At 63.7% G+C, this 16672-nt stretch overlaps 1 protein-coding gene across 1 annotated transcript in view; it reads right to left on the reverse strand.

Moving 5' to 3' along the window:
• TMEM132C (transmembrane protein 132C) overlaps positions 1 to 16672 on the reverse strand; it is a gene marked incomplete at its 5' end in the record, with an annotated part of 100622 nt that overhangs the window by 9421 nt on the left and 74529 nt on the right. The window contains one exon of the mRNA XM_036220925.1: positions 5387 to 5530. Coding sequence (XP_036076818.1) covers positions 5387 to 5530 — 144 coding nt within the window. The remainder of the gene's footprint in view (positions 1 to 5386; positions 5531 to 16672) is intronic.

The raw sequence follows: 16672 nt of genomic DNA on the forward strand, positions 1-16672 counted from the left end.
AGCTGGATGGATGGTACCCTTTCTTCACCAAACAAGAATCTTGGGGTGAGGGGAGATGAGGTGAGAGGCTGAGATAAGACAGAGCTAAGAGCAGTGGAAACACAACAAGTTAATTTGAAAACTTCTGGAAAGCGCTCGAGCAGTGTCGCAGTCTTTTTGGGGTCACTGACTCCTTGGAGCACATACGTAGAGCTGATTCTCACAATAGGAAAGCACGTAAAGGCTTATGGAACGCGTCAGAGGTAAAGTCACTCGCAGACTCTTCACACAGCGCTGTCCACAGCGAGAAGCGGCCGCCAGATCGCTGACCTGCCTCCCGCCCGAACGTCCTGTCTGCGGACCCGATAAAATCACGTCCGATGTGAGCAAGGAACTCCTCCAGTCACCCTCTTGGGCCCCAGCTTCTGGAAACGATGGAAAACTGGGCCCAGTTTTCAGCCTCAACTCGCATGCCTGTTTGGAGGTGCGGCTGGGAGGGCAGGGCTGAGAAAGTCGCTCCATCTGCTGGGGACAGGGGAGGGAGCGGCTGGGAGGGGAACATGTGGGGGGGACCTTCTCGCTCGCGGTCTAACGGAGTTTACATACTGATTGGGGGGGAAGCCATCGGAGCCGCCGTCCGGACTCGTCATTAGCATGTGAACGTCATCCTCGTCTGCGCGGCGCGAGTCTGGCAGCCAGGCAGGCGTTGTGATGGCTTCTTTAATCAGTGTTGTCATTTACAGGCCATTGACTCTCCTCATTTATTACCTTTCTGAGCCCGGGCGCGGGGGAAGCTGGCCGCTCCAGAACCCATACAGATTGAGAGGAGCACCACGGGTGCGGAGTCGCAGGCCGCGACGAGGCCATTGTCGCTGCTGCGGCCGAAGGCGCCGCGGGTGTCCGGGGGCGTCTCAGGACGCGTCGCTCGCCTCCTGAGCGGCTGCCACGGAAACTATGGTATCACAGAACGCGCTGGCTCGCGGGCAGGAAGGGAGTCCCGAAGCCACGGCAGCCCTTTCGGGGGCCGGGCTTGCTTCCTGGACGCCTTCTCACCTTCCGTCGTGGGCGGGGCCCCGACTCTGCTCACTCGGAGAGCGAAGCCACGCGGGCCGACGCACGGTGACTGCTGACCTCGCCGGTCTGCCTCAAAGAACCCGCAGGGCCGGGGCGGGTCACGTGGATTCCGGTTGAGCTGCTGCAGACACAGATGACGCTTCGCTCGCCTGCCCGCCGCTCGCCTCCTGCTGTGCGGCCCGGTTCCTAACAGGACTGGTACCAGTACCTGTCTGTGGCCTGGGGGGGCTGGGGACCCCGGCCCTAAAACACCGAATGCTCCAATCCGACAATGACGGGCCGGTGGCTTTCCTCAGCCTTCCCACCCGCAGGTCGTTCTAGAGTTCCCTCGAACGTGAACTTCTGCACTTTTTTCTTTGACACTTGCATTTGCGGCTGCAGGTCCTCGGAACCTCCCTACCCACCTCCGTGCTTCATCCCTATCACTCGAGTCCATCTCACACACTATCCATTTACCTGTTCGTTGGAGTCCTTACTCGTCCTCCCTCCCTAGAACATACACTCTAGGATGACAACGGTTTTGTCTGTTCAGGGTTGTATCCCTAGCACCTAAAAACCTGGTACCTAGTAGGTGCACAGGAAACGGATGCTGAAAAATGAATGAATGAATGAATGAATGAATGAATCAGAGCTTGCAAATGAGCAGCCCTGGGGTCACATTGGGCCTCCACGAGTTTTTAAAATATTCATTTAGTTGCCAGCATTGGAAAACGGTGACACTCAGTTTTGATTCCAGCCTGAACCTTAAACGCATTGGAGTCGCGTCCTGGCGTCTCGCTGGCCTCACGGACCAGGCGGAGGGTTTGGGGACACTGCCGGGAAGGGCAGGGCCAGCAGCTGGCCTTGGAGGGGTGAGAAGCCAGCCCCTCAGGTGTCCGCGCCCCGCAGCAGCCGGGCGCCTGTCTGCTTTCTCCCCTGCTTCCCACTTCCCGCCGCCCAGCACAGCGGAGCGCCAGCGTCTCCCTATTCATTTTGTTTCCAGTCTTGTAGTCTCCATTTTTGCACGCTGTCCCCAGCCGGCAGTGCGCACGGCGTAGACCCTGCCCCTTGCGTCAGCAGCCGGCCTGTTTCCTCCAGAGCCCGGGCTGCGAGGTCTCCGGGGCGCACCCCTGGGAGACCACTCCTCCGTGCACACAACCGGCAGACACCCGGGGGCTCCCCGGGGAGAACGAGATGGCCGAAACGGACTTACGGCCTGCAGGGTGGCGTGTTGCCACGGCAACCACCGTGCGCGCGGAGAGAAGATGTGCAGGTGTCGCTCTCTCAGCTGTCACACTTCCCGCCGCTGGGGACACTCATCTCCCAACATCCACCCAGCCAGCGCACGCATGGGGCGCATGCGCGCGCACACACGCAAAGCACGCAGAGCATGCGCAAAGCACGCACGCAAAGCACGCAAAGCATGCGCACACACGGAGTACGCGCGTGCGCAAAGCATGCACGCAGAGCACGCAAAGCACGCACGCAAAGCACGCACGCAAAGCACGCACGGAGCGCACTTCCCCGGAGATCCAACACCCACTTGTTTTCTGTAACGGTTTAAAAAATGCTCCCGGGAGTCCCTCCGCAGACGCCCCGCTAAGCCTATGCACCGCCATCGGCCTTGACCTTGACCCACAGCACCGCCCGGGCCATGGGCGCGGCCTGGGAAGGTCATGCGGCTCAGCCCAGCCCGGCGACAGGCGGTCCCGGGGTTCTTGACGGGGCGGAGGGAGCATCTCGTCTCCGCTGGACTCGAACCCAGGAGGCTGGGGACCTGGAGCCTCCGGGAGCCGCCATGCGAGAGGGAGAAAGCGGCGTCGACCCAGGCAACGCCGGCCCGGAGACCCCCGGACCCCCCGCGCCTGGGGCCGCACTGCCCGGCCCGATCCTGCACGCGACAGCGTCACCCCCACTCGCAGCCCACCCGAGAGGTGCACCCCCGACGACCGCACCATCCCTGGGAAAGATAAAGGGGCCGCCAGGGACCAAATCCTCGCTGGAGGGCCGAGTCCGACGGACATTTGGTGTCCGGCGGTGGAAGAGCCTGCGGGACTGTTTTCTGGGTCCAGCTCTCCCCTGAGGCAGAGCAGATGGAGCCTCAGCTGGCGCCGGAGCAACGTGACTCCCGAGCAAATGGTCCCGTCATCTGACGAAGGTTTTGTTAGGAGCAGCATCCTCTGTGGCTGCGGAGAGGGGGTCAGAACCACCTGCCCCGTCCCTGCGGGTCCGGGCACCTAGCCCGCCTGGCAGCCTCTCTCTCTCAGGGGCGAAGGTGTGCACGGGTCTCACCAGGCGAAGGCTCCGGTCCCCGCGGGACTTCCCGTGGCGCTCCAGGGTCCTACACGTGTGCCGTCCTGTGTGGTGGCCACGAGTGTAAACATTTGGCCGCACGCGGTAGGTGGCCGCCATGCCGGCCACACAGCGCTGGGCAGGTCTACACGTCCATCTGTGACCGGGGCGGCGTGCTTTCGAGTTCGTCTGAGCCTCCGGAGCCTGAGACCTGCGGGCTGGTGACCAGGCGGACCTGGGCTTGACTCCTGGCTCTGCCATTTATTGGCTGTGTGCCCTGGGGCAAGTCGCTCAGCCTCTCTGGACCTCGGCTTTCTGAGTCATAAAGTGAACTAGTAATAGTATCCACTCAGACTCGCCCAAGTGATCTCTTTAAAACCCAAATCAGAGTATCCAGCAGTGTCCCAGAGTAAAATGACATTCCGACCCGTGGCTCCGGGGCTGTGGACTGCCCAGCCTGGCCTGCGTGTGCCGACCTCGGCCCGCCTGACATTCGGGGCCGGGGACGCCCTTGTTATCAGGCGCTCTGGGCGTCTAGGGGGGTTAGCAGCCTCCCAGGACCCCACCCACTAGATGCCAGCAGCCACTCTCGCCCGGGCTGGGGCAACCAGAAGCGTCTCCAAACACGACCAGGCGTCCCCCGGGCAGCGAGACGAGCCGCGTGGACACCTCGCGCCATGTGCTTTGCAAGTGTAACCGTGGGGAACACCCTGCGTCGGCCGTCGACGTGTGAGCCCGCTCCCTGGATGAGAGCGTGAGGTGGAGGAAGAAGCCGTGTGTGCGGGGCGAGCGCTCAGACGCCCACCGAGGGGCGGGGGCCGTGCCGGCAGGGGAGCTCGCGCAGGGGCCTCCCTCGGGCATGGCGCGACCCCCGGCCCCGAGAGGGGCGTGCGGGGCAGTGCGGCCCAGCGGGCTGGCGCCCAGGACCGGCTTCGCTGTCCCCAGTGTTCCGTCGTCCTCAGAACGAAACGGCTCTTGAGGATAGAGACGTCCCAGCTGTTCTTCCAGAGCCCCAGGCCTGAGAAGCAGGAATGGGGGGGCTCCTCCAGCTTGGGGGGGTCGCCACCCACATGGTCCTCTCTCTCACTGGCACTTTAAAAGCCTGAGATCGTCATTTCTTTCTACTCTTTAAATGGTAGCTACCAGGGAATTTGAAGTCCCACACGCGCCTCGAGCTTTGGATGGCATGGCTTAGACCTTCGGCCCCCTGCTCCCTGTCCCTGTGGGCTTGGGGTCCTCTGTGGAGCACTGTGGGCTCGGGGCCACCATGAGCCCATGGACCGCTTCTGGGTGAGTGAGGAGTGTACCCTACTCGAGGACAGACCTGCGACAGTCCGAGAATGCAGGGACTCCTCAGAGCCACACGTTGGCAGGTGGGTGTGACAATGCAGACCGCAAGAGTGTCACTCGTGGCCACACCTGGTGCAGGGGACAGCGGCCCCGCTGGGCTGCCGCTGGCCCGCGCTGGGCATGGGACATGCAGACAGGGACTCTCCACCCAGTCCTCCCCCTCACGGTCTCTTCTACTCACTTGGGGGTTTAACACCCCAGAAAAGACAGATTGCTACTCGTCAGACTCCAGTTGAGGAAAAAGGCATCATCTGGATGCTTTCTGGTGCAAAGGTATGTGTTTCAGACTCACGAGCCAGATGGGCTTTGTCACAATGACTCTACTCTCCTGTCGTCACACAAATGCAGCCACATTCAGTACGGAAAGAGTCACGTCGTCGGCCTCCGATAACACTTTACATATCGCGCGGCAGGCTCAGTTTGTCCCCTGGTTCATCGTTTGCCTTAAAGAACTGGGGTCCGGCAGCTGCCCCATGGGCTCGACCCACACTGCGGGTGCATTTAAGTTTTTTAATTTCTTGCCCATTGAGAAAGCTTATGATTGGTCGCCGCCACCATGAACACGAGCTGACTTACATAAACCCCCCAGCAGTGCGGGGTACACAAGCCAAACGGTCGAGCCCCTCACTTCGCCGGGCTTAACTCTCTTCAACGGGATGCTTAGGTGACGGTCCCATCGGCCCCGCTCCAGGGGGCCGACAGAGTCACTCACTTGGAGGACGTTCTCGTCCAAGGACTTGCACTCCACGGCCTCCGAGATGTCGGCCACAGCGCCGGTCTCCTCCACCGAGACCACCTTGACGGGCAGGGCGACCGTCTTGCCCGTGAGGACGGCAGTGTTCAGGATCTCCGTGTCCTGTGGGAGAAGCAGACAGGCCTGGGTCAGGGGAGCTGGTCGGCGGGGTCGGGGGACCTTCCTGGCGCCAGCCCACCCGGCCTCGTTTGGATGAGACACCAGGGTGCTCACCTTAGGGACTTGGGCAAGAGGACCAGTTGTGGGAACAATTTCCCAAGAATGTCGAACAACTGACTTTCGGTTTGTTTATAATCATCCACCTAGATTCTAACAACGATCAAGATGTTCACCCTTCTTTTCCCTGTTGCAGAAACCACGCAGTAGCTACACCTCAGTTCAGTTGTGGTTGTGGCTGGTCTGAGCGTGAAGCTTCTGTGGTTGGTTGGGTCCTGCGCCTCCTCGAGACGCCCGCGTGCTAAGCTCCAGAACCCGTGCATTTATGTCCTCGCACTGTAAAGGGACTTAGAGGTTGCAAGTAAGTTAAGTGTCTTGGGGTAAGAGATTATGCCGGGTTATCTGGGGTGGGCGCAGCGTCACCGTGAGCACGCTCAGCAGCAGCAGCAGCAGGTGGGCCGGAGGGGAAGGAGGAGGTGACGCAGGCAGGGGTCCCGGTGAGGCCGCGCGAGCCGGAAGTGGCAGCCTCCGGAGCCCGGACAGGAACCAGCAGTGCAGGGTACACAAGCCAAACGGTCGAGCCCCAGAGTGCGAGGGAGGGTGGGCTGCTCCGAGTGACGCGTGTGCCGAGGCCGAGTCCCGCGGGAAGCGGGGAAGAGAGAGAACAGACAGATTCCCTCCAGGCGAAGAGCAGCGATGGCGGACGTCCGTCCGCTCGGGACCTGCGAGGCGGGACTCGTCCCCAGATGCCACGGCCATCGTGCCCCGCAGTGGACACCGAGGAAGGACGGGCTGCGTGTTCTATGCGGACGTCTCAGCAAACCGCGCCGCCTTCCCCTGTGCCCACGGGAGCCCCCACGGCAGGGGTGGGGACTCTGGCCGCCGGGGCTCCACGCCCAGGCATCGGCATGGCCCCTCGCCTGCACGTCCTGCTCGGAAAGCGAGGGCGAGGATACCTCTCAGTCCGTGAGCGCAACCTGCGTGCACCTCCGACATCGTGCTCTGTCCGGCCGGCTGAGGAGGAAAGCGTGTCCGCGGCTTCGGACGCCTCTGGGCACCGTTTACCCAAGTCCCTGTCCAGAAACTCTGCCTCGCTTCCAAGCGGGAGATGCAAGGAGGGAGGTCGTCAAAGTCCTTTCTGCAGAGGAAGCAGTTGGCCCAGAAACGACCTTTGTCATTAAATGACACACAGTGGGAAGGAGCGTCCGGTGTGAGCGGAGTCCAGCCCTCCGCGGCTGCCCGCCAGCCTGCACGCCGTGAGCCCCCGAGGAGCCCTCTCCCGCGTCCGCGGGGGTCCCGGAGCCGGGCGGCAGCTCGCGCACTGGCTATTACAGGGGCCGAGAACCCCACGGCCCCCTCTCAGGTTCATTACAGGTGGTGTGCTCAGAGCGCCGTCTCCCCATTTCCTCGCTCCGAACGGCCTTCGACTAATGGCTTCATTAAGGCCCCAAACTCCCCCGTGGATCAACTGTGATTAGCTTTCAAGTGCTTGCTGCGAGCTCTCCCTCCCTCCTTCCCCCCTCTCTCCCTCCCTCCTCCTCCTCCTCTCTCTCTCTCTCTCTCTCACACACACACACGCACACACACATACTCACTGTCCTCTGCCTAACACTTCCTACCCCTAAACTGAATTACTGTCATGATTAAAGCTGGTTAGACACGGGGTATTTTCCCTGACCCGCACCGGTTTTAGGAGCGGAAATGAGCCGTTTCAGGAAGAGCAGGTGGCCAGGGAGGCGCTGGGCTCCAGGACAGACTGGCTGAGGCACGTGTTGGGACAGCCCTGAGTCGGCTTCGGCGAGTGCTCGTCGCCCGTGGCCACAGATGTCCGGGGCCCGCGTGGCTTCTGCTCCGCGCTTCGCCGTCAACTCTGTGACCCATCGGCCTCTCACGGCCGGTGGTCTTCATCTCTGCATTTCACAGGCTCGGGGCTGGGTCACGCCTCCTCCCTGTGGCCGGATCCGAGCTGTCCACGAGGAGTCAGCAGCCGATTAGTGAATACTCAGTCTGCGCCCAGCACGTCCTTGCCACCCGGTCGCAAAGTCGTGACCCAGAGTGACGCGCCCTGCTCAGACAGGTGGACAGGATGGCGTGGGGACCCCATGAGCAGCGGCTACACTGCTGGTCCAGCGGGACGGTTTCAGGGGCTCGCGGCAACGGTCCAGCTCGAGTTGGCCTGAGCGAAGAGGGGACCGACTGCCTTGTCTGACCCGCACGTCTGGGGACAGAGGCCTCAGCAGCGGCCGCGCCTGCCACACCTGGCCTTGCACCATGGCATCCTGCGCCGGGAGGAGGTCCCGCACCCCCCGACCCGAGTCAGCACGGTCAGGGTGGATGCAGGTCCCGCTGTGCCCCAAGGCCGGGCGCAGCGGTGGGGTTACCACGGCCACAGCCCACACTGCGGGGCGGGGAGGGCAGGGGGGCCGTCACCCAGCTCTGACCGCACAGGTCCTCTGCCGTGTCCCCAGGACTCAGAGTGACGCGTCGGGTTGGGGGGAGCTTCCCTGGACAGTGACATGCGTGTGCGCGTGTGTGGGGGTGTGAGTGTGCACACATGTGTGCATGTGCGCATGTGGGGTTGACCCTGCAGACACAGCCAGCGGTGCCGGCCGCTGCTCCCGAATCCGTCAGTCGAGAACTGAGAGCCAAGCGCCCCGCACACAACATAAGTGCATCGCGCTGTGCCGTGTGTGGACCGCGAGCCCGCAGGCCGGAGGGAGCTCGTGCGGGCGCCGGTGCCGGGTGCCGCCGCTGCCCCCACGGAGCTGCCTCTGCAGGAGGCCGGCCGCACCCGCCCCTCCGGACCGCTGAGCCACGAGCGGCGGTGCCGGGTCCTGCCGCACAGGGCACAGGTGGAGGCGCGGGGTGTGCGGCCCCCGCTCAACGACCCTCCGCTCTGGCCACGCCCACCGCCTCCCAGACCACACGGGGCACCGTTGGTGCCGGTGCAGGCGCCGAGGCCTTTTTGGGGTCCTCGGCGTCTCTCTGCTTTTCCCGTCTGCTCCGCCTCCGCCCCGCCCAGCAGAGACCCGGGAAGGCCCCGTTTTGCCAAAGAGAATCAATAAAGCGGCACTGTCGACGCCGCTGTGCGCTAAGCCCCAGGCTTCTGAGAAAACACTGTCATTTGATTCGCCCTCATAAATGTAAATTGGTTTTGACATTTTTTTGTATGTTCTGCAAATCGTATTTTTAAATTTTTAAATAAAGAAAACGCAGAGTTCCTTCTGAAGCGTTAAAAAGGCTGAAGGGCGATGACACACTGAGAAGGCGTCAGAGCGAGGGGCCCGGCCGGCCGGCCGCCCCGCCGCCCCCCCCCCCCCCCCCCGCCCCCAGCAGCGACAGCGCCGCCCCGCGCGGCCCCGGCGGCGCTGCGGACGAGCCCGGGGCTCCGCGCGCTGCTCCTTCTGCCCGGCGTGCGCCCCGGATGCCCACGTGGCTCCGCCCGCGGGCTCTTTGCTCACGTGTCACCCCCCCACTGCCATGTCCCCCCCCCCCCGGACCCCATTCCCTGCCGCGCCCTCCAGAGCGCCGGTCACCCGCGGGACACTGTGTGTGTCCCCTGGGCTCCGGAGCGGGGCCTGTCTCCCTCCGGGACGGCAGCTCCGCGAGGAGGCACCATGCGCGGCCGTGTGTCTCGTTCACGCCGCCGCCCCCCATGCCCCGAGCAGCGCCCGCTCCCGGCGGAGGCTCCGAACGCACGGGGCGCAGGCGAGAGGACGAATCGGCGGCCCGAGGTTCCGATGCACTTAGGGGCCGGGGCGCCGCGGGCCTGCGGAAGGCAGCCCGGAACCGGGGCGGGGGCGGGCGGGTACGGCCCCGGGGGTCCTGGAAGGCGGGCTGCGGCCTTGGGCTGGCGGAGAGACACCGAGCGGAGTCCACGGTCCGGGATGGCGAAAGCTCAGGGCCTCAGACCCGGGTTGCCCCTGGCGGGGGCAGCAGCTGAGCCAGGGCCGCCGCAGACTGAGAAGAGGGCGGGGAGTCCCAGCAGGACGCGGGGGGACTTGTCGGTGCGGGGGCGGGGCCTGACCCCCGGGGGAATGTGCGCCCTGCGGGGGCGGGGCATAAATCCGGGCGGATGTGCGTCCTGCATCCGGTCGGACAGGTGGAGATGCCGCAGGTGCAGGTGGAGATGCGGCAGGTGCAGCCGGCGTGCTCCCCGACCGGTCAGCGGCACGCCTCTGGCCTGTTCTGATTGGCTGGAGCCTGTGCCACCCCCCACCGGCGCGACGTCTGACCGTCACTCCCGTCTGTGCTGACTGCGGATGGGACAGCGACGCTCACAAACGAGACTTTGTGCGCTCCGGGGCACCGCGTGTGCGAGGCCGCGATGGCACCCCGCCTCCCGTCGGCCGTGTCCAGCGATGGCTTTCCATGCGACTCTTCCACGGGGACGCCCGCGCGGTCGGCACACAGAGTGGCCCGGCCCAGGTCCCGCACGCGGGCGCGTGGCCGTGGGGCACCGCGCGCTCTGCGTCAGCCACACGGCGCTCAGAACAAGCCTCCCTCCCCCCCACTCCCCCGTGCAGCTCTGAGCGCGGCCGGCACTGAGCCCCCTGAAAACGCAGCGTCAGGGTGGCAAACCCGGGGGTGGGGGCGTGGGGTGGGGCGGGGTGGGGGGTGGAGAATGGGGGCGGGGGGCGGGGGCTGTAGCTCGCCCCCAACAGCTGCCGCGGAGGGCATGCTCCTCCCTCCCCGAGGACACAGGCGAGCCCCCCGAGGGCCCCCGGCAACAGGCCCATCACTCTGGCTCCGTGACGATGTGGGGCTCAGCGCCCTACTCATTTACTCCCAATCTGTGCGCAGTGCAGACCGGGTGCGGGAGCCACGCTTTACTTATCCATCAATTTACCCCTAGTACGAGGTGGAGACGCGACTCCGAAATGTTCATTTAAAACAAGAAAGCAATTCCATTTAAGAAGGCCCGCGCCAGCAGGAGGCCCGGTGCTGTGGCCGAGTCATTACACGGGACTGTCCTTTGGGCTGGCGCGAGGAAAACGTGGCATGACGTTCCCAGAAGTGTCACTTCTGGTTTTCTTTTGCAACCTCTTCGAGAAAGGAGGCAATTGAGAAATAAATATGCCTCGTTCCTCGACCGGCCTTTCTGTTTTCGATGCGTTTGCATCACTTAAGCTGAACAGAGGCTTTGGCGAAGCGTCGAGGGGGTTTCAAAGGCTGGTCCCAGGGCAGAGCCGGGCCCCAGCAGCTCGTGCGGGGGGCAGAGGCGGCAGAGGCGGCAGGGGCGCCAGGGTCCTGTCTCTCTCGCCAGCAGCGCACACCCCAGGGGCGAGGCGCTGCGGGTGTGCGGATCCCCGGGCCTCCCGTGGGCCCCTGGGGAGGACACGTGTGTCCTGACCCTTTGCGGCCAACAATGCACATGTGCAAATGGCGTGTGTCCCTTCCGGGTCGAGGCTGCCAAGAGCGAGGCGCCAGCTCTCTGCTCCCCCTCCGCCTGGAAGGACCGCCCGAGGCGGCAGGATGGCGTGGGCCACACCCCTGGGCCACCGCGTGGAGGAGAGGCCTCCATCGGGGGCACCCCAGCGAGCGCTTGAGCCAAGAGCATTGGGCCGTCGGGGGAGAGAACTTGGAGGTGGGCTTTCTGGTGCCCCTCAAATCCTGGAGAGAGTTTATCCAGGGGGGCCGTGAGTGCATGAAAGGACTCTGGGTAAGTCAAGCAGAAAGGGTGCCTGCGGAAGGATCGTGGGTGCGCAGGTTTGGCGTCCACTCTGATTCCGTGGGGACCCCACGTGCCTTTCAGCAAGGTTCCTACAGCTCAGTGCCCGGCGAGATCCAGGCTCGTTGTTGGCGCGGAGTGCTCACGATCCCTTCCACAACGCTGCCTGCCCAAGTCTACCCGGAGCCCCGCGAAGCCCACTCGGCCGTAATTTTAGCTGGAAAAGGGAGCGGCTGTCACAGAGTGATGGATGACGCGCCCCCTGGTGGCAGAGATGGGCAACACAGCGTCACCGGGAACGGCGATGTCCTGCTCCGGGTTTTTCTGAACTTGAGCCCCCTCCCGCCCCCCCCCCCCATAGGGCGGAGCAGAGGGGCCCCCCTCAGACCGTCGACTGCCCCCGGACGCCCCCGACGCCCCCGCGGGGAAGCACGCACACCGTGAGATTTAACGGCTTTCAGCACAGCTTGATGAGCGGAGGGGCCTGACGTCCACAGGGACGGCCGCGCTGCCGCCCTCCGTCCGGCGCTGGGCCGTTTCCCTCGCCCGCAGGCCCCGCCACACGCGGACCTTGTCTCCGCGCCTGCCTCGGGCCCAGGCGGCGGGATCCGACCGGCTCTCCGCGCCCGTAGTCCGCTGCTCTAGGTTCTCCACGCGGAGGCCCCTGCGCTGCGAGCCCCCCTTTCTGATTTTTGTTCCTGCCCCCTTTCACCCCGGGAGCTTGGTGCGCGGTCGCCTTTTTCCTTTTTCACCGCCAAATAGTGGTCCGATTTCCGGCTGTCCCTCCGTGGGTTTCCTCTTTTGCCAGTTGAGGGCTATCCGGATGATTCCGGTTTGGGGCGGGTATGAATAATGTGTCATCGCACTGGCTCACCTGTCTCCAGGTGGGCAGGTGTTCTCATTTCTCTGGGCTGCGTGCGGGTGTGCCGTCAGCGTGCTAACAAACTGTGGAATGTCTCCCGGCCCACACACACCGTTTCACGCCCCGCCTCCGACGGGGGGGGGGGAGGGGGCAGGTCCCAGCGCCCAGCGTCCACCTCGGCACGCGGTTCTGTCCCCTGGTCCTGACGGAAGTCCACTGTGCTTTGATTGGCATTTCCCAGTGACTCGGGACGCTGAGGATTTTAATTCCCCTAACATTTCAGACTTACACGAATTACCATGGTAAGTCTTGGCTCAAACTCATTGAACCATTGCTCTAATGTTGGATTTAATCTTTATGTCATGAGAATTTGAAAAGAACCAAATAATAGGATGGCAAGGCAGCGTTTTGGCCCGTCGCCACTAAAAAACAAAACAAAACAAAAGAAAGAAGAATCGGAAGAAAACGAGAAGGGTAATCGGAAGCGGCTTGATGTAGCAAACATAACAATAACATTTAAATTAGTTATCAACACACATATAATTAGGATTTCACATTCACCATTTACAATTTCCTTGTAAAATTGGGATTTAAAAAACCGCCTTGCGCGTACGCCAGCAGACACGCGTCTGGATGACGAGTGGAGGGCGCCTGAGATGGCTTGGGCTGCAGACGCCGGCCGCCGGGCGCGCAGTGTGGCCGTCGGCCGGGTGGCTTCCCTCTGTGCGGGTCGGCCTGGATCCTCAGGCAAAGTCACATGGCCTCCTCCTCCTCCACCGTTAACGCGTGTGTCTGCCCACGTGTCTGGGAGAATCCACGTCAAAAGGGCACCCCCAGACAGCGGGGCCCATGCCCGCCCGAGAGCCAGCCTCTGAGGCGAAGGCAAACCTTTCGCAAACGAGTGGGAGAACCTTCCAGGTTCCGCTGGCCCAGCCAGCTCGCAGATTTAATTCTGAGAAGCGTGAGCAGCGATCTGGTCGGCCAATCCCATGTCCTGTGCAGAGCTGACAAGTTGGACGAATATGAGTCTTTTGGAGAAAAGAGAGAACCTTGCCTCTTTCTTTCACATGATTAAGGGAAAGAGACCTGGTTTGTCACCTCCGTGGTTTTCCTGGCAAATTCAAGGGGGGAGGATCCTCCGAGGGTCAGCGAGAGGTGGTGACAGTGACGAGAGCAGGAGCGGCTTCTGCACGGGGGATGCTCCCAAGCCCTGCCGGGTCTCTGCCCGCCCGGCCCAGGCGGGGAAGGAGGCGAGGGGCGCGGACCACAGGGGGTCGACTCCACGGGCTGCTGCTTCTCAGCTGTGTGTCCTCGCAAATCGCGTGCGCTTCCTCTGCCCCAGCTCCCTCCTCTGTAAACAGGGGGAGGGACCCATCTGTCTCTGTGGCAAGTCATCACAAACCTGCTGGCTTAAAATAACAGATCCTTCTCCCTCCCAACTCTGGAGCCAGAGGTCTGAGGTCTGGGTGCGGGCAGGTCCGTGCGCCCCCCGAAGGCTCCAGGTGAGGGTCCCGCCTGCTCCTCCCAGCTCCCGGTGATGGCCACGTCCCTGGCTGCGTGATCGTGGGCGCGTGACCTCACGCCTCCGAGCCTCAGCTCCCTCGTCCATGAAGTGGGGGTTGGAATTCCTGCCTCATGCAGCGTTTGAAATGGCCGAATGCCAAATGCAGAGAGTGCGGGAAGCCCTCCGAAACGTTAGTCCCTGCATCGTGGGTTTGCTACGCCCCTCTGGGAAGATCTTCAAGACCCCGGGAGTGAGAGGACCTCAGAAAGTTCCAGACAGAGTTACCATGTGATCCAGCACTCCCACTGTGGGCGTAAGCCCCCCAAACGGGAGTCGGGCTCGCAAAGACACCCGTGCGCCCACGGCCACTGCAGCAGCATCCACAGTCACTGAGACACAGACACAGCCTGAGGGTCCCCGATGGATGAACGGGCAAAGGGATATGACTCGGCCGTCAACAAGAAGTTAGTGCCATCAGCGACAGCGTGGATGGACCCGGAGGACACGGGGCTCAGCCAGCAAGCCCGTCGCAGGAGGACGAATAGCGTGTGACCCTCGAGCAGGACACGGGACACCGTGACTCGCAAGCCCCTTTAGACTCTGGCCCTGCCCGAGCAGACGTCAGGGCGCCCGGTTTGGTGATGAATCCCCAGATGAGGGGGGATGGAAAGCTGACCCCGGATCGAGAGTCAGGCAGGGGGCGCGTCCCCACCTGTGACTGAGGAATGCGGGCTTCGCCGGGTCCTCTGCTGGGCGCAGGCGGCTTCGTGCTACACACGGGCCCACATCACGTTCCAGACACGGCGAGCGTCTCGTGGGAGGCCATCTCCTTGTTCTTCGCACGGAGACGCTGCCCGGGCGGGTGGCCAGGCCTCCTCCCGGGACACGGTGGATTTCTAAGAGCGCGGCCCGCTCTGCTCAGACAGAGAGCCCGGGTGAAGCCCGGCCCGGGCCCTCCCTCGGCTTCAGTAACGACGGCTCGTTGACTGATGTAGCAGGCAGGCGGGGACCCTGATTTATTTCGTTCGCTCTTTACACTCAAAGTGCGGGACATTCTCCTGCCACCGTGTGGACATTCAGTAAATACTTGCTCAAAGAGTGAGCGGAGAGTCAGTCTGTAAGGAAGAGACGATTGTGGCTGGCTTGACATTGTCCCGTTGTCTTGGGAACAGTCATCACGGATGGTGAATTTTTCGGGAGCGGGGGAAGGTCAGGGAAAGGAGCCAACGGTAAGTCCCTCCATAAAGAGGGGGCGTCACGGTGGAAAGGCCGACGAGCGAACGCAGCCCCCGCTCACAGCCAAGGCTCCCGTTTGCTCGGTGCCTCTCGGTTGGGGAGGCCGGTTTCCCGTACCCGGCTCCCCCAGGCCCCTCGCCAGGCCAGGGGCTCAGACGTCTGGGTCTCAGGACTCCCCACAGCCTCACAAACTACCCCAGACCCTAAAGAGCTTTTGCCCACACAGGTCAGACCGAGAGACATTACTGTATTAACGACTACGGCCGGAAGTCGGGGGGACTCGAGGAGACGGCGGCCCGCACTCTGTCAGCCGTGAGAGTGAGGACGCCATGCTGTACGCCGCGCACTCGCGACAGACAGCGAGGACGGCGAACCGCGTCACCGCGTCCCGGGCGGCCCGGCCTCGCGAAGTCCTCCCCCGCGGCGGGTCAGCATGGCCGACGTCACCCACGGAAGGCCCTGGTCCCTCCCTCTTGGTCCCCAGGGAGAGCCGGCCGCCGTGCTGTGAGGTCGCCCGCGCAGCCCCCTGGAGAGGCGCGGACTTGCCAGCCAGGAGAGCGCGTCCCCTGGGGCGGACCCCGTGAGCCCCGTCCAGCCGCCGGCGACGCAGCCGCACCAGCGTCTGCACCGCGGGCTCAGGAGGGACCCCGAGACGGAGGCCCCCGCGGAGCCGGCCCCATGGCCCTCGGGGCGACTGTTTCATCCATCCACGGATAACTGCTGCCTTCATCACCACCACGCTGGCGACCTAGCCGCCAGCCTCCGTTACCATGAACTAAAACGAGACGAAGTTAAAAATCCGGTTCCTCTGACGTTTGTGTGGGTGACCTGGGCAGCAGGGGGCTCCCGCACTGGACAGCCCTGCGGCTCCGTCACGGGGGGCCTCGCTGGATGGCCCCGCGGCTACCTCATGGAGGGCCTCGCCCTGCGGCTCCGTCGCGGGGGCCCTCGCCCTGCGGCTCCGTCACGGGGGGCCTCGCGGGACGGCCCCGCGGCTCCGTCACGGGGGGCCTCGCTGGACGGCCCCGCGGCTCTGTCACGGGGGGCCTCGCCGGACAGTGTGGCTTTACACGTTTCTGAATCGGAATCTGTGCCTTCCAAGGCTGTGACCGAAGTTACGTGACGTCTGGGAAGACACAAGTGTATACGTTGTTATAACGCATCAATTCAATGCAGGCATCTGTCGGCCACACACCCGCTGGATGCTGAGCACCGCTCTGGAAGTCGGGGACACAGCAGTGAACAAGTCCAGGAGCCTATAAACGCGAAGACGGCCAGCCAGGGGGGACGGGGACGGCCGATCGGTCAACCGATAGGCACAGGGCCACGTCTGGTGGGGACGGGGGCTGCAGGAGGAATCTGGCAGAAAAAGGGGCCGGTGGGGTGCGAGGTCTCTGTGTATCCTAACAGGGTAGGGAGGGAGGGCTTCCTGAAGGAGGTGGCATTTGAGCAGGACCTGGATGGAGCGAGGGGTGAGCATGGAGGTCATGAGATCCCCGAGGGCAGCAGTTCCTGACCCCCGATGTGCAGCTGACTCACCCAAGAAGGGTTTGAAGAGGCTGCGACTCCAAGGACGTTGCTTGATCGGCTCTGGGCGCGTGGCCGGAAAGCCGCGCCTCCCCCCGCACGCGCCTGGCGGGCTCCAGGGCGCCAGGGCCAAGCCGCTCCAGTGCCGCCTGCCAAACGCCGGGCCCGCTGCCGGCCCGCAGACCCAGGACCTCCGGGGCGGCAGAGCGGGCGATGTAACGGAGCGCGACACCTGAGAACACCCGCCTCTCCCGCAGCCTCCGCGGCCGCCGGGAAACGCACGCTCGG

Source organism: Rousettus aegyptiacus, unplaced genomic scaffold (genome assembly GCF_014176215.1).
Source record: "Rousettus aegyptiacus isolate mRouAeg1 unplaced genomic scaffold, mRouAeg1.p scaffold_m13_p_5, whole genome shotgun sequence".
NCBI classification, from domain to species: Eukaryota; Metazoa; Chordata; class Mammalia; order Chiroptera; family Pteropodidae; genus Rousettus; species Rousettus aegyptiacus.